Source organism: Sebastes umbrosus, chromosome 3 (genome assembly GCF_015220745.1).
Source record: "Sebastes umbrosus isolate fSebUmb1 chromosome 3, fSebUmb1.pri, whole genome shotgun sequence".
In the NCBI taxonomy this organism is placed as follows: Eukaryota; Metazoa; Chordata; class Actinopteri; order Perciformes; family Sebastidae; genus Sebastes; species Sebastes umbrosus.
Window position 1 is genome coordinate 7,333,892 of NC_051271.1, and position 21,913 is coordinate 7,355,804.

The window sequence follows — 21,913 nt, forward strand, 5'->3', positions numbered from 1 at the left end:
GATTGTGTCCACCTGCCGATATTTTCCATCTCACTTTCACAATGTTTGCGTGTCAAGTGTTTGCGTAACGATAGTGAGAGGCAAGAAGAAAACTTAAAGCGTCGTTGCTAGTCCGAGACTTTGAGCAAAAGAAAAAAACAGCCCTCTTTAACACGTCAACAGGCCGACGTGTCAATGAGTTGTAAACAAAGGCAAAAGAGTATGCACACTTGCCCACTGTACACTTATACAAACAACACCTCGGTAAAGTTAAACAAGACATTAAGAGCACGCAATGCATCAATAGAGAGAGAAAAGGGGCACAGGTCCCCTAAACATGAGGATATACTGTAGTAGGACACACAAAGAGAATCTATTAACAGTCAGCAGCTCCATGGTCCCATCGCCGGGGCTTCAACAGCTAACTGCCCGCCCCCCCCTCTCAGAGCTTAAAACTCACTTCTTGTCTAAACATTTCTTAATCTCTTTTTCAAAATATCATGAAGTGTATTCGTATGTGTGCGGCTTAGCCGGAAGATGCTTCTCTCACCGCAGGTTTCCACAGAAATGAACTCCGTAAAGTAATAATCCGCAACATTTTCGGTATAAATAAATGTCTGTTTCTGCCATCCCCCTAGCTGACCGTCCACTAAAAACCCGACCCTGAACAGCAATTGTCCAACATAACGTTAGCTTATCTGTAACTACACTATGAGCTTTGGATTTCTCCACATGCTAAAGCAGTGTGCATGAAGCTGTAGTGAGAGCAATATACAGTCTGGAGTCTGGAGGAGGATGGGTTTTTTTTTTTTTTCAATCAAAAACACAACACCAAAGGTTTAATGAGTGCAGTACATTAATAGTGTTTGTCTGCTCTAACCATAGACTGTATATAAAGATGGACGACATGACAGCTCCCCAAAAGCGAAGCTAAAATATCTTGATCGCCCCCCTGGTGGCTGGCTGCAGTATAGGTCATAAACCCCGTCCCCTCCATGTTAGCTGATGGGACATGGGCCAAATTAAATAATCAAAGTACACATCAACTAAATCACGCTGATGTATTCTCAAGTGTTACTCCAAATGACCTCAAAATCTCAAGATGACAGCTCCAGCATCCGGGATATTTTGGCCAAAGAGTAAAAAAGCAAAGAGACGAAACTCTGTTTCTTTTTTTTGACAACAGCCGCTGCCGCCGTCTTGGACTGAAATCGCTTATCATATTTGTAATAATTTATTTTTCAACACACATTTCGGTTGAATAGGACAATAGAATACAAATAATTTTGTTTTACTTTTGTGCGGCACTTTTTAGGCTGACGTTTTACTGGCATCCGGTAGTCGCTTTCAGTCCAAAATGGCGGAACCGTAGCTTTGCTGCTGGCTGCTGATGTCGCAATAGAACAAACAATTCACTTTAACTTCTTTTTTATATACGTTCTTTGTTTTGGCTTCACTTCTGTCCAGTTGGAGGAAGAGGAGACGCGTCGTCCATCTATATATACAGTCTATGGCTCTAACCTAAGCTGCAAATGTGAGCATGTTTGGCTAATTAGCTTATTACATAGAACCTACCCCAGCACCTTTTCCATTTCCCTTATAATGCTGTACTATAATACAGTATGTTTTCCTCACATTTTTCTTTATCATATTGTAGCTATACCATTATGCTAGAACTAATATATATCTAGCTGTGCTGCAATATAAGAACAATACTGCTCCTTTGTTTTCATGTATTCTACATGTTTCATGGTGAAGATGCTACTTAGGACATTTTTCACAACTTTAGCCTTTTAGCATAATATGATGTAACTGTAATGTAGCGTTCAAGTACATATTTAAGATCCTTTTACAAGGTTTTTGTTAAAACAAATTGGTTGGAAACAGCGTTATTAAATAACTTACTTAGCTAACATTAATTGGCTAACGTTAGCTAGTGATAGTTGATAAAATGCTGCTAGCAACAGTTGTTATTACGGGTGGCAAAATCGACAGTGTTCAGCTAACAATGAGAAACCTAACTCTGTCTGAAATCAAGGAGTTTCAAAAATTACCAAGAATTGTGAGCGGTAAATCTGACACCATTAACATTGTGAAGCTGCCCACACATGATCAATGGTAAAATCGCTTTACGGGGGCTGTGCCAATGTTTTCCGATGGGGAGAACGATGCCGCCCGACTAGGCGGAAGAGGTACCCTTGGCGTGGTGCACCGCTCAAAATTTTCCACTGAGCGCTGTGCTCAAAGTTCAAATTATTCCAACTTGGACCTCGGCTTCCTTGTGCACTTTTCAACGACATATTATATGATATATACGGTGCGCAAAGAGCAAATTTCTCATCGTGTGAAGGCATCTTAAACTTTAGATGTGACTAGATTGGAAAGCTTTGCAGGCCTAGCAACAGTAACTAAGGGGGGCAGGGTTTAGCGAAGGATCAATTAATGATGTGTTGTACGCTTTTGGCAGCAACAGTAGTTTGTTTGGAATAAACAGTAGAAGAACTGGATAGATAGCATTAGCAGTGATAGTTTCCGTGGCTAAAAACACAGACCAAAGTGCCACTTACACTGGCTAAAACTTCATAAGAAGAAAAGGAAAATGTTGTCTGGCTACATTGTTTGGTGTCCAAGTGATCTCTGGGAAGTGTGATGTAGAAACACCACAGCAATGAAGGCTTAGCACCCAAAATGCCACCAAAATAAAGTACAGAGTTGCACGGATTACCACGTTAATCTCATCCATGTCTGTGAAACCATCCTCACAGAACTGCTCGCCATCTTCTTCCAGACTCTTCACACCGCCGAGCTGGAGACCTTGAGCCAGCCCACCTCTGTGTAGGCCCCCGTCACATGCCAGTACACCGCCCCCATCAGTTTGGTCCACACCATCTGCACCTCTGCCGTGAAGAACTCTGGGAAATCTTCAGCCAACACCTCCAGTATCACGCCGCTCAGGATCTGGGAGGAAGGAGGGTGAGAAAAGAAACTTTATTAACATGGGAGGAAAAAGAAAAAAGAGATATGTCAAGGTAATGGCAGGTGGAAGGAAGAGGGAGTAATGTAAAGTGGGAGCGGAGTGGTGGAAATAAAGAATCCAATTCACTCTTACAGAAAAGTGGGCGAGGCAGGTGAGAATTGAAAATGATAACAGTAAAGCATGAAAGCAGTGGGCGGACAGGCGATACAAAGGGGATGGAAATGACAAAGGACAACACAGGTGGGGAGTGAAAAGGTAGGAAAGGAAAGCAAAAATAAAGATGGAAATGTGACAGATGAGCAGTGGCGTCGGGGACAGAAAATAGGGACACGTAGAACCGCCTCAGTTCTCAATTTGTGGCATAAATTGCATTTTGGAAAAGGAGTTCTCAACACAAGGTTAATTTACTTGGTGTGTCCGAATCTTTCAGCCATGTCGTGGTCAGTGGTCATGGCAACTGAGCAACTCCATGTACCAAGGAAGGCCATGAGATGTGGCTGAAAGCTGCGTAAACGGCGGTGCCTGCAGGTTGGACACTGTGTTGAGAATTTTTATGACTAACTAGTATTTCCAAGGAATGAATCTTAAAGCTCAATAAAGTGGATGTTCAGCTTCTGAACACACACTTAGTCACATATTGACTAAGGATGCAGCTATATTCATTATTTTCATTATTTACTAACCAGCTAATTAGTTCTGATTAATTGTTCGGCCTATAAAACCCAAAAGATGTTCTAGTTCAGAATGATATAAAAGAAGTAGCTTCAACCAGCAAAAAATGTCCCCACCATCATGATCACCACATACATCTTAAATAATGACCTAAGAGGTTCACCCTTGTATATATGAGGTTAAGAGTAAAGGGAATACACAGCGGGACTAATCAATTTAATGATTTATTCACAAAGTGATCAATTAAATCTTAAAACGCATTCTAAAGGCAATCGGAAGCCGGCGGAGGGATGCTTAAATGGCGGTAATGTGTCCTCTTCACAGCTGCATTTATGAGCCAACTGCAGACGACATTCAAAAGACTTGAAGAGAGGAAGCATATGCTTCCCCCTCTCCAATCAGATGAAGAGGGAATCATATTTAATAATCATAGAGTTTCACACTGAAAGTTATGCAACCATATGGTCCAAATAAAAAAAACTGATTTAAAACATGTTTTAATGATGCTTATTCTGTTGTCTTTTCCTGCCTTCACAGGTAATCAGCACCGTCAGCTCTGGTACTAAAATGACTTCAACATTTATACATGGATTGAATTGCTTTTTTGAATAGTAAAATGTCATGTCTTAAATTCATGATCATTTGCATATTATAGTTAAGAACTTGTGAACTACTTTCTCATTCCCTTTTTTCACTAAAACTATCACATATATGAGGAGAAAATCCGCCAATAATAGGCGCTAGACTCCTTTTCCATACAGGTGCCTTTCTGGTTTGTTTTTTTTCTGGTGTCTCATATTCGATGTCACGAACGCGCCAGAAAACCGGTTTAGTAAACATTTTAAAGTGTTACAGTGGTTTCTTCTTTTTTATACCTCTCCAAAGAACGTCTATTGCCAAGAAGTGAAAGTCAATTGTTGCAACATCAGCGCCCAGCAGCAAAGCTACGTTTCCGCCATTTTGGACTGAAAGCGACTACTGGACGCCAGTAAATCATCGATATAAAAAGTGCCGCAGAAAAGTTAAAAGAAATTATTTATATTCTATTTTCATATTCTACCGAAATGGCCTGTGTTGAACAAAAAAATGTTATAAATATAATAAGCGTTTTCTGTCCAAAATGGCAGCAGCAGCTGTTGTCAATAAAACACAAGAGTTTCATCTCTTTGCTTCTATACTCTTTGATATCTCTGAAACCAGAGTTGGTGATTGTTAAAACAGTGGAAAGACAAAAAAAATTGCAAATAACCATAATAATCAGATGACAATAACAAAGTAAAAGGACATTCAAAATATGTTGCCCCTAAAATCTATGAATAATCGTGATCTCAATATTGATCAAAATAATCGTGATTATCATTTTGGCCATAATCGTGCAGCCTTAAGTTGTATTCATATTTCTGACATTTCATTTAGATACTTGAAGAGTAACTTAAATTAAAATATTGTGTTTGCTGACCTCAAGTGGTTTAACTTCTCATTTTGCTGCAGTGATGTAGAAGTGTACTCAGGTGAGTCAGTACACTGTGACATCACTGTTGCAGTGGTTACAGCTGTAACAGACAAACACTGCTTTTCACCCTGGTATTACTGTAAGTTAAAGTAGGGGGGATGAATTCCTGAATTGTTTCTTGAATAACCTGAGGTGCAATTTATAGACTTTGTATAAAACAAGATGGCTTCATAACTATTTGATGTATTTTTGCACACAGGTGCAAACCGAAGATAGCTGCATTTTTAGACATTAAAAAACAGATAAGAGTAAAATAGGAATGTGACTTTTTGGCCCGAGTAAATTTAAACAGGCAGAAGAAGCCCCAGTGGTATTAGATTGGTAATGAGAACATTTCTTCGTGGTGCTAATGGGAGGCTTTGATAATTTAAGGGACTGCTGAAGCAAGAAAATACTTCCGCTGTGCCACTTAACCAGACAATTATCTTTAAGGACACAGTCTATTTTGTTTCATGGGCACAGCAATCAAGTGGCCAAAACTGGAGAGCAACATGTCTTCTAGCGGGGAAACAACACCCGTGTGGCATTGTACCTTACAGTATGGGATTGTTGAAGGCAATTCTAGGTAATATAGAAAATCCCCGATCAAAGTAAAGCAAAATGTGGCAGGCTGACGGACAGTGATGCACCAAAGAGGTCAAGTTATACACTTCATCGTAAGGTAACATCACAGATTAATAATGTACAACGGTCTAATAGTATCGGCGGCGGATTATTCCTTGAAGTTACCTTGAAGTACATGGGTTCCACCTTGTGTTTGATAGCATGGGCCTTTCCCACCAGGGCCAGCACTGACGACACCTTCTCTGGGTCATGGAGGTTCTCCACCACAGTGTTGAGGGCATTCATCACCCTGCGGGCATGGTGCCGAAGTTGGCTGCTTCGCTCCATCTCCTCTGGGTCCTCCATGTCCTGGAACTGGCTGAAGTACTGTTTGGCCGATGGGAAGTTGATAAAGAACCTAAGGAGGCGAGTACATTTCAGATTACTTTAGACACAAAAAAAAACAATGAAAGGAAAGTAGCTTTTTTTTCTCCATCATTTTGGTCCAGACTGAAATATTTAAACAAATATTGGATGTATTAGATGGAAATTTGTACATCTGACATTCCTCTTCCCCAGAAGAGACTTTGGTGATTCCTTGGCTTTTCCTCTAGCGCCACCATGAGGTTGACATTTGTTTTTTGAGAGACGAATGTCCCTCTCTCATTAACTTTGGTAAAGCCATTCCTGTTGCCGTCAGGATGAATTTTAAGAACTTAACTGATCTCCTGACCTTTCACCTGGCGCCATCATCATTGCGAGCATGTTAGCATGCTGATGTTGGCATTGTATCCGATTCAACTGTTATCAGGCCATTAAATAAACGCTATCAGTCGCTATAAGCACCATAGATTTTTTGGGTCAGTAGGGGCCTACTACGCCTACTACATTGTAAAAGTTAAACTTAAAAGCAACACGTTCTAACATGTTGTAAAACTGAATGAAACGTCATCTTTTAAACACAAGCAAAAAGGCTTCTTTAGGTTTGAGCAACAAAGCTACAACTTCTTTAGGTTTAGGCAAAAAAAAACACTTAGTGTGTTTTGGTTAAAATAACTATCAACACAAAGACGACACATTGTTGGTTTCACACAGGATGTGAACTCCGGCCTCATAACCATAATTACTACAGTCGCTAGAAGTTGCTGTCTTTTCCATTTATTCCTTCTTTCTGTGATCTACCATGTAAATAGATGATAAAATCTACTAGTGACTACTATTGACCCACATCAGTGGGGCTTATAGCAACTGATAACGCCCATTTAATAGCCTGACAACAGTCTAATCAGCTGAGCATTTAGCTAAAAGCATCACTGTGCCTAAATACAGCCTCACAGAGCTGGTAGCATGACTGTAGACTGTGGCCATTTTTCCATGTCCTAATATACACCTCACATTTTATCCTGTGTTTTTACATCAAATCCTCATGTAAAAACCTCGGACTCTTTACTGGTAATTATGTTGTAGAAACAGAAATTCCTCATAATTATAACAACCAATAATTCCCCCTTGCCATCATGCTAAACCGGCCATGTTAAAAGCAACACAAGTGGCAACGTGGGAATTCTCCTCGCCTGCTCTAATAATCGAGGTGATGGAGGTGTCGGACAAGAGATGCTTGTTAGCATCCAGTTCTAGTCGGTCACCTTCCACATCTGCTATATTTGAACAGGCCACACCATGTTATAACTCTCTCAGTCATTTGTTATAGAATGAAAAAACATAATTATTATGGAAGCAAGACATGATATTTGATGTTTTCTGTAAACACCACCATCGAGGTAGCAGGAGAGGCTGTTGAGGAAGAGCAACCAGCAACAATAGAAGTGAGAACAGTTAATGTTTTTTTTGGATAAAACACAGTATGACTTGTCTTCCCTTAACGTTTGGATTCATTAATCAACACTGTCTGCTCACAAATCGATACATACTCTAATTTTAGATCAAAAGGTTAACAGTTTCACTCTTATATGGACTCATATTGATTCAAGTCACAGATGACTACAAATTCAAGGTATGAATCAATTGGACCAACAGTCCGGGTTACAAGATGATGATGGTACATAATGATGCAAAATGGCTTGCCACACAGCCATCGCTTCAGTGGCTGCATCTATCGTCTAATATTCCAGAAAATGATGGGTAAAAGGAAAAACATCAGAAATGAGAGAAATCACTGGTTTGAAATATTGAATGCATGACTAGGTTCACTTAAATAAACACAAACACATATTTTAGGGCGCATGGGTCACCTGCAGCATCATCCTTTAATGTTAATGTCTCGTGGAAAAAGCTCCAATGCCCCCTTTGGAGATGACATTTTCTGCAAACATTGTGCCACGTTACGTTGTCGCGGTATGTGACGGGTTGGGATGAAAATGTGTTCATGTGAATACAGTATATCCCAACAACCATTGTATGGATTGCCATGACATTTGGTACAAATCTCCATGGTGCCCAGAGGATGAACACTAGTGACTTTGATGTTCCTCTGACTTTTTCCTATAGCGCTACCAGCAGGTAAAAATTGTCACTTATCCTGTCAAATATCTCAGCATCTACTAGATGGATTGGCACAACATTTTAAACAGAGATTAGCCATGTTTCCATTCATATATTTTTACACACATTTTGAAGTATCACGTTAGAAAAGCTGTAAGGAAACGCCAAAATTCGATAAAACTTCCACAATTGGCCCTTCGCTAAGCCCCGATAAGCATACAGAGGGATCTACAATATGCATTTGGAGGATATTTCAGAATGTCAAACTGATTCAGCAGGGAAAACCGGTTCAAAAGATTATAATAGAATAGAAATGTAATGTTTTTGAAAAGTATATCTCCTTCCAACCTATCCGGGTGTAACACACATCCTCGAGGCACAGCGTTTAACCATGACTAGCTCGAAATCCACAAAGCCAGCCTGAAAATTAAGAAAATCTGAAACTAATTCATGAGAGTCTATGGAGCAGAGCTGTATAGTCGTCGGATCTGGTCAGAGCTGGCCGATGCAACATTATGATTGGCCAGTCTGCGTTCGAGGGGCCTTAGCGAAGGGTCAATTGTGCATTTTACGCCCGTTTTAAATGTTTCTGCAAACTTTTAACTTACATGACATGAATCATGACCAATAGTAGCTGACATGAAAGAACGATTAAAACTTGCCCAATTGAAACAAATTCCTAAAGACCTCTCTCCATTTGTCTCTCATACATGATGGCCAAGGCGACTTGTTCTGTTTCCAGTTCGCAACCTCTACTTCTTCTACTCTGTTTACTAGCGGATTACAGCTATGCAGTCGATACCGGCAACTTCTGATGAAACTATGCTGTAGCCGAGTTTATTCGCTCCACACCAGTTGAACAAAATGTGCCTAATTCACATTTATTTTATTGCGACATTTAAAAAGTTTGCTTAAAATTTGCTTTACAGTTGAATGGAAACACTGCTATTGATGTTCCTAAGAAGATGAATCCTAATAACAGTAGTGGTCCTCTGACTTTTCTTCTAGCTCCGCCGTGAGGTTGACATTTGTAGTTTTGAGTGAAATGTTTCGACAGCTATTGGATGGATTGCCATAAAAGTTTGTATGGGCTTTCATGTTCCCCTCAGGATAAATTGTCACTACATTTTTCTGACCTTTCATCTAGTGTCACCATCAGGTTAAAGCTTTATTTGCCCAGCACTTTGGTTTAATGGCCAAATACCTGCAAAACGTATGACATTCCCATCAGCATCAGCTGTATTTAGTATGTCTGTGTTTAGTGATAATTATCACTAAACTTAGCTGTGTACTTTTAGCTCTAATCACGCTGTGCCTAACTGCCGACATGTACAGTCTCACAGAGCTGCGAGCATGGCTGTAGACTTCTTGTTTTGTTTCTCAAAGGGTCTGGTTCATTGAGCAGGGAATCTGAACTGCAGCTATAATATGTTAGCGATGGTTGGATGCTGATACCTGAACTAAGGCCACCAAACAAAACACTCCTCCTTCTAATGATGCCACCAATATACCATAATTCAAATAATAGTTCAGGTTTCTTATTTGCTTCGTGGTTTTGTTTGCTTTTCTCTTTGCAGTGAAGAGAGGCTGAGAAAAAATGAGAGGAGGAATTAGAAATGAGTAGAACGAAAATGCTCCTGCTGCGTATAATTCTCTGGTTTTGTATTGTATTTTTAAAGGAATTTCGCACACAATCTAACAAGAAAGACGAGATCTGCAAGCCTGAATACAGATCGGAGACAGAGCGAAGCATTAAGACCGCAAGCACATTACATGAACAAGAAAGACATCTTCGCTCGACATTGTTGTTGCTATTCATTCTTGAATTGTTGCTGGCAATAAACCAAACAAGACAGCTATGACATCTATTTGGCTTAACTGCGACAAATCCCATCAAAGGCCCATAATAAAGCCAGTGGAAATCTATGATAATGAGAACCATGCATGCATCACAACACTTGACCGAAGCATGTGGGGACTCATGCTTGAAAAATAAGAATTTACCCAAGAAACAAATGGCCCGAGGCTGAAAAGTCACCCTCTTTCCAATTTCATAACACTCATTATCAAAACATGACCTTCAGTCAGCCTGCAAACGATATCCCCGAGGCCTTTAAATGCACGATGACATAATCCCTAATCAATCTCCTGTGATTTCCTTCATTAGTAAGTAGGTTTTTGACTAAAGTGCGAACACACACACATTTTCTTTATGTCTATAAAGTGTGTAATCCACCTCTGCAGCTTCAGTGTGACAGGAAGTGCCTGGCAGAATCCTTTACAGTGCAGTTGCGCTGATGAGGCCCTGATAGTGAAGATTGAGTGTAATTGGATGCAGGTGTGCTCAAGAGTGGTGTATAATTTTCGAGCATGTCTGGTGCTGTTTATGCCAGTGGATCAACCTGAAAGACAACTACTGAAGGCACAGTATTAAGCAGATTAAAAAGCTCTATCATATTTTTTTTTCCCCTTCCACAATGTCCTACTCATGTATAAGCATTGGTTGATGGTTGTTTGCCTTCTTGCATGAATTTACCAAATCAAGCTTTAAACAGTCATCACTGTTGAGAGCAGCAGATGTATATTTGATCTGTTTAGATAAAACCATGTGTTACTGCACCCTTTACCTTAATCTGACAGCGTTTAATTCAGACTAATATCATGTCGGTAGTCATGGAACTGGTCCAACCTGAGTATTGCAGGGTTGAAAAAGTTGAACCAGGCTAAAGTTTTGCTGCAACCCACTGTCATCTAGCAAGGCGCTGCGTTGTCCAATAACATACATGCAAGCACACATTCCTGGTAGAGTAGTTTGTAATGTGAACGACGTATCTCTGGGGACCATGAATATCTGCACCAAATTTCATGGTAATCCATCCAATACTGTAATTGTCGAGACATTTCCGTCTGGACCAAAGCGGTGAACTAACCGACCAACAGACTGACGTTGCCATCCATAGAGCCACGCTACTATAGTGTGAAATTTGAAATTCAGAGCCAATGTATTGCCTCCATACAGCTCTCAACATGGCGACGGCTGAGCTGGCAGCTCGCAGCTAATGTTGCTAACAGTGCAAACAATGGCAAGAGCGCTGAGGGAGCTAACAACCTTGGGGGGGAACTGGAGGATGGGCGACTCCGGCCCAAGCAGGAAAAATTAACAGAGTTTGGTTTGTCCGTTCGGGGCTACTGTAGAAACATGGTGATGCAACATAATGGACTCCGTGAAGACCCGCTCCCTATGTAGATATAAACGACTCATTCTAAGGTAACGAAAACACAACAATTCTTATTTTCAGGTGATTATACACTAAAGAAAACATACTTATTAATATTATATTCCAATTCTGCTAATAGATCCCCCTAAATGTTACACACTGGTCCTTTAAAAGTGAATCCTAGTTTGGTTATGAGAAAGTAAGTAAAAATCAAGTAAAGGGGTATAGCTTGTCGTGACATCTTCTCACAAACCTGGGAAAAGGTTTCAGCTGTTGTCTAACAGAGAGAATAACTGGTCCTTACCAACCTTTACCACAGAGCTTTTCAAAACGCATGAAACACTTGTGATGTGGGAGAAAATGACACTCATCTCTGATGTGTCTGGATTGTTTTTGAGAGGTCTGCCCAGCGTGTACGGCAAGAGTTATTTTAGGTGCAGATGTAGTAAATTCCATTCTTAAACCTCCCTGGTAGATGTAAGAGGAGAGATAAACAAAGAAGATGTAAATTGTCTTGTAGGATTCTTGTTACGAAGATTTGTTTTGATTCAGGGGTTTGACAGTTTTCATCACAGCCGCCTGTGAGCTCACAGCAGTGCAGTAAGAGGGAGGAAAGAGCCAAAGCAATAAAAACGTTTCCACGAGCTTAGCTAGAGGCGTACGGTAGAAATATTTGACAGATTAAGTATTGTCAGTTGAGTATGTGAGCAATTTGACAGATCTTTCAGTTTCCAGTGACGACAATACAAAGTATAAATGTCAACACACATTTACAGACAGACAGACAAACGCTGATAGAAACACAGATGGATATACATGTAAACACACACACACACACACACTTCTGCGCTGACCCACTTTAAATCTTGTCAGTGCTCCAGCTGACTAGAATTGCGAGTACAGTTACTTCCCAGTTGGAGTTTGGCCCTCGGCAGCCCTGCTACACTACATCCACATCCCCCAGATCCTATGTCATGCTAAGGACCTACAAAGGCTCGGCTTGCCTGTAGCACTCCTAGCTTGGCTCTACCAGCTGTCACGATACGTACACGCTCTTTTCCTCGGTAATAACACAGACTGTCTAGTACTGTAGCTCTTGTTCTGCTCAGACAAAGTTAACTGCAGCGCTTTGAGAAAAACGGAGAGCTGCTCTGATGTTTTCTTTGAAGAAAAGAAGAGTTCTTCTTTTGGTGCCTGTCTTCTTATGTTAGAACGATAAATGTTTAATCCCCTGTAGCCAATGCATGGTTTTACAGCACATTAAATGAATATATGCAACAGGCTTTTTTTTTATCCAAATGTCCCTATCATCCTTTAAAGTGGATCCCTTGACTCAATTTTAATGGTTTACCAATATTATAGGAAATATGTCCTCTTAAAAGAAGCCAATTTGAAGGATTACACTGACTCATTTGGGGTTTGGTTCCCGCAAGCTTGTGTTGTACCTGATGATTTACATCCAGTGCCACCATTCAGTGCCAAGACAGTGTAGTGTACCTTTTATGTAGTGAGGAGGAAAGAGAAGGCGTGGGGGTTGCAGTGATGGGTTTATGGACGGGTGTGTAGAACAGCAGATTTTCATGCAGGAGACCTAAACTTCTGATTTAGACCAATTTAAAAAATAAGATAAAATAAATGATGATGATGAATGAAGATAAATCGGCTCATATTGGCTTATTACAGATATATCTATATCTGTGTATATGTCAGCCTGTAAGTGACAAGAAATTGCAGTAGAGAAATGCCAAACTGGGTTTGAGCCCATTTTGAAACAGCGTCACAGTTTGTCCAGCAGAGAGCACTGACAAGTTGATTTTACAGGTCTGCAAATTTCATGGTAATTAGGTGATAATTAGGAGGAAACCTATTTGAAATTTCTTTGGAATTACTGCCAAATTACCCCAATATTTACCTCAAAGTTTATCGAAAATTACTTTATTATAAAAAAAATGTAATAATGATATGCTTAAATAGTATATAAAGGTTAAAATAGGGCCCTTAGGCTTGAGAAGCTGCTGCTCTTCATCGGAGGTGGAAAACCAAAACGAATAGAAGACACTTCTGATCAGGCACAAATCTCACCATTGTGTGACTTATTGTCTACACAAATGTAACCTGGTAGCTGATGTCATGATTCAGGGAGTTTTTAAAGAAATTTCAAAAAAGTTATTTGCTAATTATTATCTATTTACCAGCAGACATGGAAATAAAGAATATCAATTAACTTTGTTTTCTTCTCCTGGAAATGTATTAAATAAATTACCAACTATTGGGAAATAGTGGAATATAATTATTAAATAATGTTTATAATAAAGTAATTCTCCATAAATTTTGAGGTAAATATTGGGGTAACTTTGCAGTAATTCCAAAGAAATTTCAAATAGGTTACTTGCTAATTATCACCTAATTACCATGACATTTGTGGACCTGTAAAATTAAGTGCTACCTAAAACATCAGCATACACATGCAGCTATCAGACACAATAATAGCTTTGATGTGAATGCACTCTTCACATGCTGAGTACCAATGGGCCGAACATCCTGCACTGGCAGGATTGGTGGCGTGCAATGATGGGAAAAATATGGGGGACCACTACAGTGACTACCTGATCCTTAATGTGTTTCAGAACTGTAAAACTACACATGTCTGTAGAGGCACAGTGAGAAACATTTTGTCCCTGTGTGAGAGGAATACTTTGGAGAGCTCTGAGCAAATTCTTGCACCTGTCTCTGCATTTAAATTAAGTCATCAAAGCCAAATCAGCACCATTAGCGGGGCTTGTTAATCACACTTTGATTAGACTGGAAGGGTTTTTCTAATTCTTTGGAGTACCATGAACAACCTTGAGCCTCACTTCAAGGACGTCTTTTTCACAAGGCAAACTCTCAGCTCCATACTGCAGGCTTAATTATTGACGAATAAATATAACCCATATAGTCCTGAATTTAGTAGATCTACTACAGTATTAAAGCTTCAGTAGGCAACAATTGTTTGGCATCATTGGGCAAAAATTCCATAATAACCTTTCTTCATATTGTAATTCAAGTGTTCTGAGAGAAAACTAGACTTCTGCACCTCCTCATGGCTCTGTTTTCAGGCTTTAGAAAATCTAAAACTTTGACCAATCACAGGTCATTTCACAGAGAGTGAGCGTTCCTATTGAGCGTTCCTATTGGCTGTGCTCCAGCTGGTGGGCGGTGCTTGGTATTTCCTCAAGAGATCTCAAAAGTCTGTCACTGACTGACCGACTGAGTGATGAAGTTACACGATTGGTCGGCCAAGTGTTGGAGTTTCCTTATTGGTTGTTGCTCTTTCAAAATGAAAAGATGGGAAAAGTCTATTATGCAAATGATCCTGTCCAGCTTGACGTGTCCGGCTCACGAAACTTGGACCAAGCTGTCAAACAAGGCGATTTAGTTCTAAAATGAAACAAGATTCAGCAGTGGCATCGCCTATTTCTCACTTAAAATGTTTTCAGAAGTAGATTTTGGTGGATTGTTAAGACAGAATAACAGAAATGGTCAGTTGAGTTGAGCAACGCATCCCCTAGTGTCCTTGTCGGACTTGGTGGACATGCACCGCTGGATTTAACATTATAGACATGACCTCTGACTATTTGTGTAACAACATAGCCACAAATACATACACGGTCTAGCCATATACTCCGAGTTTGACCGAGTCTTGTTTAGATAAGTCCTGGTAGCATCGCAAACTAGAGCTGTATAACACAGGAATATTAGAAACACACAAAATTCATTTCATCTACATTTTTTGCAGTTAAATTTGAGGTACAAGTTCAATTTGGTTGAACTCTGGGCCTTTAAAACTGACGGAAAACCAGAGCAGTGTGCGTCGGTATGGTACGTGCAGCCGCTCTCTCTACTGCGAATAATAGCCTTGCATGTATTTATGTGTGCTCCAATGTTCTGTTTTAAATACAGCATGAAATACCTCAAATTAATTAACTGCGATTGTCTCAAAATTCAGTTTCATTGTGACACTTAATTATCTTCTGCTTGGTGAAAATGTGCTTGAATCCGTCCATCAGCACTGTCACTACAACAATGCTGTTGGAGTCAAAGTATGTAGGGTTTGATTGTCTTCACAAAGCTGCCATATGCACAGTTCTGCTGACGCCCGGGGGTTCTCTCACTCTTGATGCAATTGCATTTGTACGCATTGGTTAGATCAACTGAGGCTATTGTCTCTGTCTATTCTCTGCATGCATCCAGGCACATGGATTGAAATGAAAATGCAAATCTGTGAACACATGTTGTGTCCTGAGAATAAGATCTCAACCGTACAAGACTTCGACCAGCCTCAGGTTATGTTAGGTAACTGACGAACTGCCAGCCTACTGTTGATAATCACACTCTTTGTGCGTCACACACACATAGAACAATGAAAATGTAAAGTGTTGAAACAATCTGTCGACTCAATTAGTAGGTCGACAGAAAAGCACTACTTCTGGTTTGACAAAAGCAATCTGAAGGCGCCGCCTTGGACTCTGACGATGATTGTTTGAGTATTTGGACGTAAATTCAAAATACCAACACACAAAGTTGGCAATGAGGAATTTCTTAAAGGAATATTACCACTTTGGAAAATACTCTTACTCGCTTTCTTGCAGAGAGTTAGATGAGAAGATTGATACCACCCTCATGTCTGTGAATATGAAGCTACAGCCGGTTAGCTTAGCTTAGCATAAAGAGTGGAAACAAGGGGGAAACGACTAGCCTGGCTCCGTCCAAAGGTAACAAAATCCACCTACCAGCCCCTCTAAAGCTACCTTAACTTCCTGGAGTCCTTGTCGTTACCGTGAAGTTGCTAGACAACCAGAGAGAGTCCAGGAAGTTACTGCTACAAGCCCTCACATTGTGTTTTACACATCAGTTTTTTATGCCTCCGCACCAGCGACAATTGTGGCCAGAGGCATTACATTTTCGGGTTGTCCTATTCTGGGGAACACGATATCTCAGGAACGCCCCTCAGTGAATTTCTTCAAATGTGGCACAAACATTCCTTTCACAACTTTTCTTTCTTATAAAACTCTGGGCAAAAGCGTAAACTGTATATAAGAAGTGGACGTAGTCACCGTCGTTTGGAAGCCTCGAAATTCGACATTTTGGCCACCGCCATCTTGGTTCTTTCTTTGCAACCAGAAGTGACACGAGAGGGTGGAGCTAAATACAACCCAACGCTGAATAAGACATTGTCAGGCGACCAAAAAGGTTATAATTAACTTTCATGAAGTGAAAGAGTTAAAGTTGTAAAACGAAAACACGGACAACTCTCAGACCGGACAACGCCGTGGTAGCGACCTGTCAATCACAAGGTAGCCACGCCCTAAAGCATCCCCTGCTTTATGGTCTATTTGACTCTAAATGGGACCATAACTTACTAAATGAACATCATGCTGTATTGAAGAAGACTTGAAACTAGTGATTGAGACCATAAACTCATGTTTACAATGTTTACTGAGGTAATAAATCAAGTGAGAAGTAGGCTCATTTTCTCATAGACTTCTATACAATCAGACTTCTTTTTGCAACCAGAGGAGTCGCCCCCTGCTGGTTATTAGATAGAATGCAAGTTTAAGGCACTTCAGCATTGGCTTCACTTCTCAGACGCAGAGGTTGCCCACTTGGCAATAGTTGACAAAGTTAATGATTAATGATTAATTAAATTCTTGAAAATGCACGCCAAAGCTGTTCTTGGTATTTGTGAATGATGCTAAACATGATTAAATCCATAAAGAAAATAATCATTAGTTGCAGCTCTAGTTGTTGCTCTACACATCATGTGTTTTCTGTTGCTCCTTGGCTACGAGAAGCTCCAAGTTGTCAACATGTATCTACACCAGTCAGCAGAATAAATTCCTGGATGTGTAACGTGCTTGGCAGCTTTGACATAATTGATTTTGATGGTGATCACAATCAACTGAGATTTGACAGGAAGAATAATGTCATCATTTCACCAAGGGAGGAGAAAATATGGCAAAATAGGGAAAGAAAGATGTCAGAGTGACAGAGGAGAAGACAGATAGTGTGACATGGAGGGAGACATTTAAGTGCCAAAGCGTGTTGCTGTCATCCACAGATAAGAGCACAGGACACACACACACACACACACACACACACACACACACATTTATACATGTACAAAAGATGCTCTCTGCCTCTTCCACTCTCTCCCTCAGGGATTCTCGTCACCCCAAACCAAAAATCAGTTTGTCTCACTCACATCAGTCTCCTTGGCTACGACTCGCTGTCCATTTTAACACAAGCCCTTAAGGGCTTTCTTAATGAAACGCTGAGATAGTTTAGCTGGGGACATTCAAGCCAATCATGTCTTTCTGCTTTGATATATATATATACGTATATCTATAAATATATGAAACATGATACGAAGCAGGAAAAATGCAGTCAAGCCTTGTTGCATCCAGTTGGTCACTTTGCAGTGAAGCTTCGCAGAGAACTACCGCCTGTTGAAGGTTAGACTCTCGGAAGAAAATGTTTGATTTTATGTTTATGGATGTTTTGACAACTTAAGAAGACAGTAGCGATGGTTGAGATATAAGAGATATTAGACATAAGATGAAAATGTAGGAATAAACTGTCTTCTTTGAAAAACGTAGCTCCCTTAGAGTGCAATTTATTGGCACATCTTCATAAGTGATGTTTCGAGCACAAGCTCTCTAGCACGGTTAGCACAATAATCCCTGTATCACTTCACGTTATGCCTATACAAATCATTGAAAAAGGCCATAATGACATGTAAAACTGTCTTCTATACATGAAATTTGAAAGACGTTGGGTGTCTTGTGATACTGTTGTGTGAGGCGAAGTGGACTATATGAAGTATTTCGTCAGCATCTTACCGAGAGAGAAATGCAATGTTCCCTCTTTCCCTACACTTGTCACAGCTTGGTTATTGGTGAGAGGTTGAGGGAATGAGTGCAGAGATGGTGTGTGTGTGTGTGTGTGTGTGTGTGTGTGTGTGTGTTCAGCCTCCATTATCACTGGGTTTCCTACATAATGTGTCAGTATCTGTTGCTGACACGTCTTAATGCTTAGACATGAATAACTGAACACGAGAACGAGAAAGACCATGAACGTCTCTCTCTCTTTGTGTTGTGTGTGTATGCGTGTGTGTGTGTGTGTGTGTGTGTGTGTGTGCCTCTATATGCTTTATAATATGTTTCTTGTCATTAAACAGAAAAATCTCTAAACGTGGTAACAGAAAAGGATTTTCGCCTCAACACATGATGTAAATGGTAACTTCATATAGATCAAAGAGGTATCAAATTATTTTGCAGCCTAAACTTTGAGGAGCAACAATAACTTGAATTTAAAGGGGAAAACGTGGACTGTAAATAAAGTGGATGAGGTCACCGTGGCGTTACCCATTGGTTGGTGTACTGGTGTTTTGAAGCCTCGAGTTCGGCATTTTGGCCGTCGCCATCTTGGTTTTCTGCAACCAGAAGTGACACGAGAGGGTGGAGCTGACGGACAACGGTGTGGTAGCGACCTGTCAATCACAAGGAAGCCACACCCTAAAGCATCCCCTGATTTATGGTCTATTTGACTCTAAATGGGATTGATATGGGAAACATCTTGTAGTGTACTGTTTAGCTGTAAAATGAGAACGTTTGTGACCCGGCAGCCATGTTGAGATCAGTTGAGGAAATACCAAGCACCGCCCACCAGCCGGAGCAAACTTTCTCATTTTACAGCTAAACAGTACACTACAAGATGTTCCTAAAAACATTTGAGGAGAGAAATAGGCATTACAGTAACAGAATATTGATTCATATTAGATCAGAGCTGCCTAATTTGACCGTTTGATTGGAGTTCATTAGCGATTGACAGCTACCTCCATTGAATGAACAGCCAATAGGAACACTCTCTCTCTCTGAAATGACTGTGATTGGCCAAAGTCTCCCATCACGGGCTAGATTTTTTAAAGACTGAAAACAGAGCCATGAGGAGGTGCAGAAGTCTACTTATCTCTCAGTGCACTGAGGTTATTATGGAATTTCTGCCAAGTGATGCCAAAAATATTCTGCCTACTGCAGGTTTAAGTATTTAAAAAGGCAGTATTTGTAATTATACACTAGATATGTTTATGGTATATGATTAAATGTCTCCCCATAAGTTAAAAAACAACTAAATATTTTCATAAGGTTATCAAAATGTATACATGTTAATGTTGGGTGAAAGACAATCTATAGAAGGAAGTTAAAAAATGTAATCAATTTCAATTTAGTCAAGAGATTTTTTCTTAAGTTTCTATCAATATAATCCTATGCTCCTACTACTACCACTAATAGACTTTTGATGCACTATTCAGTTGTGCCTCTCTGTATTCCTCGAATACTCACCAGCAACAAAAAAGGGAGGTTGTTGAGAAAGACCTTATACAAGGTAATTCTCATTTACATCAGCAGAGATGTGGATCCCTTATCATAACCAATCAAGTGAGCCTTTAATGGAGCTCCAGTTTTTATAATTACATTTCAGGAGACTTTTGTGTGACTTTTGTTCTCACTTGGTTATAGTGACACCTCTGCTGTTATTGAAAGGACCTCTCTCTTCCTCTGCCTTCATCTGGCCTCCCTCATTGTGTGTTTGATGCAAATACAAAGTATAATTTAAAAAAAAAAGGAAAACATTAGGAGATCCTATTAATTTACTTTGCAACCACTATTTGTTAAGGATGCACTGGATGGTGAATTGATCACAGAGAATTGAAGGCTTCAAGATTCACTGTGAGATTAAAGCATCTACATCCAAACAGAGCAACAGATCTGCAGAAGAGCTGCAAGCTACTGTAAGGAATGTATTCACTGTTGGAAAGTTTACACAAACAGAGACAAATCTTTCACAGTGACAAGAAAATCCTTTCTCTTCTTGACAGACTCACCTTATGAGCACAGAGACCCCCACGTCCTCGCAGTTCTTGTAGACGTGCCCCCACGTGTCCTGGATGACCTCCCTCTCGGCGTCGGACAGCGGCTCGGCGCGCTCCGGACGATCCTCGCAGTCCACCTCTCCTCTCCGCACTCCCAGCAGCTGCGGAGGTGGCGAGGGCGGCGGCGGAGACTCCCTGCGAGACATCCTCCTGCGGCGCAGCAGCCCGGAGGCTCCCAGCAGCGCCCGGGGGAGATAGGGAGCGAGGGAGGGGGGGAGGGAGATGGAGAGCTGAGACCCCACGGCGGGAGCTGGGAGAGGAGATTTGGGATGAGAAGAGGAGCGGAGAGGAGGAAGAAGAGGAGGAGGAGGAGGAGGAGGAGGGGGAGAAGGAGAAGAGAGGTGGCAGGCGGCGCTCACAGCCGAGAAAAGAAAAAGGAAAATGAATCCCCCCACTGCCACCCACCAAGCTCTCTCACTCCAAACTCTCCCTCGCTTGTCCTCCCTCCAACTGAAAACTTATTTCCCTCACTGGTTTGCTCTCTCTCTCTCTCTCTCTCTCTCTCTCCTCTTTTCTTTTCTCCTCTCTCTCTCCACTTCTCCTCTCCCCACCTCCCTCTCTCCCCCAGTGAGGGAGATGCTTGTCAGTGATGCTGCTGTTGTTCTCCCGTCACTTCTACTCTCCCTCCCTCTGATCCTCTGGCTCTGCTGGAGGAGATGAGGCGTTTGGAGGCTGTGGTGTGTGTTGTGAGGACCTGATGGAATGAGAGCGGGGTGGGGAGGAAAACAGAGAGAGAGAGAGAGAGAGAGAGAGAGAGAGAGAGGGGTGGAGAAATCTAGAGATAAAGAGGGAGAGAGAGAGAGAGAGAGTATCAAGGGTCTCTGACAACACCACCCAACACACACAACTACACACATTGTCTCTTTGCACATTCAGTGAGTAAGAATGTATTTTCTCAGTCTGTATTAGAGACATATGTAGACATCAAAATAGATGTCATTATTGTTAATATAGACATACATTCCCTCTGCATGTGTCCAAAATGTTTGAATCATCAATAGCCGGCTGTAGCTCGTAGAGTTGAACGGGTTCAATCCTCATTTCCTACTGTCTGCATGTCAGAAGTGTCCTTGAGCGAGACACGTTGCTCCCTGGACGTTTTACAGCAGCCCACTGCTCCTAAAAAATGCTCAAGGACTCGTCGCCTCTGGAAACACCCGAGAAACTTTTAAACTAAGCGTTGTCAATCCAGAATTAAAGACAGATTCAGGAACTGCATGTTGCTGAATGTTTTCAGAAACACATTTCGGTGAACTATTTTCATGAAATAAGAGAAGAAAGTTTCCAAACGAGCCGCCTTGTTGTTTCCGGTTTGAAAGCTGCGAGCAGCAGCCCACAAGTGAAAGAGCCCCTGTGGACACGTACCATCAGGATGGGTTAAATGCAGAGGTCAAATTTCATGTATGTACCTGTGTGTACATGACAAATCTAATAAAGTTTAAAGTATTTATTATAGAGCAGCAAACAACTATTGTCTATGTAAAGATATAGAGGAGTAAGGTCTACCTGAGCAGAGAATGGAGTCATTCCCCCCC

At 40.9% G+C, this 21,913-nt stretch overlaps 1 protein-coding gene and 1 long non-coding RNA gene across 9 annotated transcripts in view; one reads left to right on the top strand and one right to left on the bottom strand.

Moving 5' to 3' along the window:
- LOC119485167 overlaps positions 1-20,465 on the top strand; it is a 103,999-nt gene extending 83,534 nt beyond the window's left edge. Inside the window, exons 10-12 of one of the 8 annotated variants that reach the window (XR_005206209.1) lie at positions 2,745-2,952; positions 20,123-20,237; positions 20,325-20,465. This is a non-coding gene — a long non-coding RNA (uncharacterized LOC119485167). Of the gene's footprint in view, positions 1-2,744; positions 2,953-3,090; positions 4,109-4,165; positions 4,212-5,924; positions 6,090-20,122; positions 20,238-20,324 lie in introns of those variants that run through there. The other 7 variants (XR_005206203.1, XR_005206206.1, XR_005206207.1 and 4 more) reach the window with 7 other exon arrangements.
- On the bottom strand, positions 970-21,512 carry cygb2 (cytoglobin 2). The gene is made up of 3 exons (XM_037764517.1): positions 20,331-21,512; positions 5,871-6,102; positions 970-2,937 (listed from the first exon to the last, which is right to left on the bottom strand). The coding sequence occupies exons 1-3, from the start codon at positions 20,522-20,524 to the stop codon at positions 2,773-2,775; spliced, it is 591 nt and encodes a 196-aa protein (XP_037620445.1). The 5' UTR covers positions 20,525-21,512; the 3' UTR covers positions 970-2,772.
- Between the last annotated feature and the right edge of the window lie 401 nt (positions 21,513-21,913).

Excerpts from the sequence above, each read along its gene's own strand:
- cygb2 (XM_037764517.1), bottom strand. The coding sequence starts at position 20,524 with ATGTCTCGCAGGGAGTCTCCGCCGCCGCCCTCGCCACCTCCGCAGCTG. Across the intron at positions 6,103-20,330 it reads GGGGTCTCTGTGCTCATAAG|GTTCTTTATCAACTTCCCAT; the intron begins GTGAGTCTGTCA and ends TCGCCTCCTTAG. Across the intron at positions 2,938-5,870 it reads TGGAACCCATGTACTTCAAG|ATCCTGAGCGGCGTGATACT; the intron begins GTAACTTCAAGG and ends CCTTCCTCCCAG.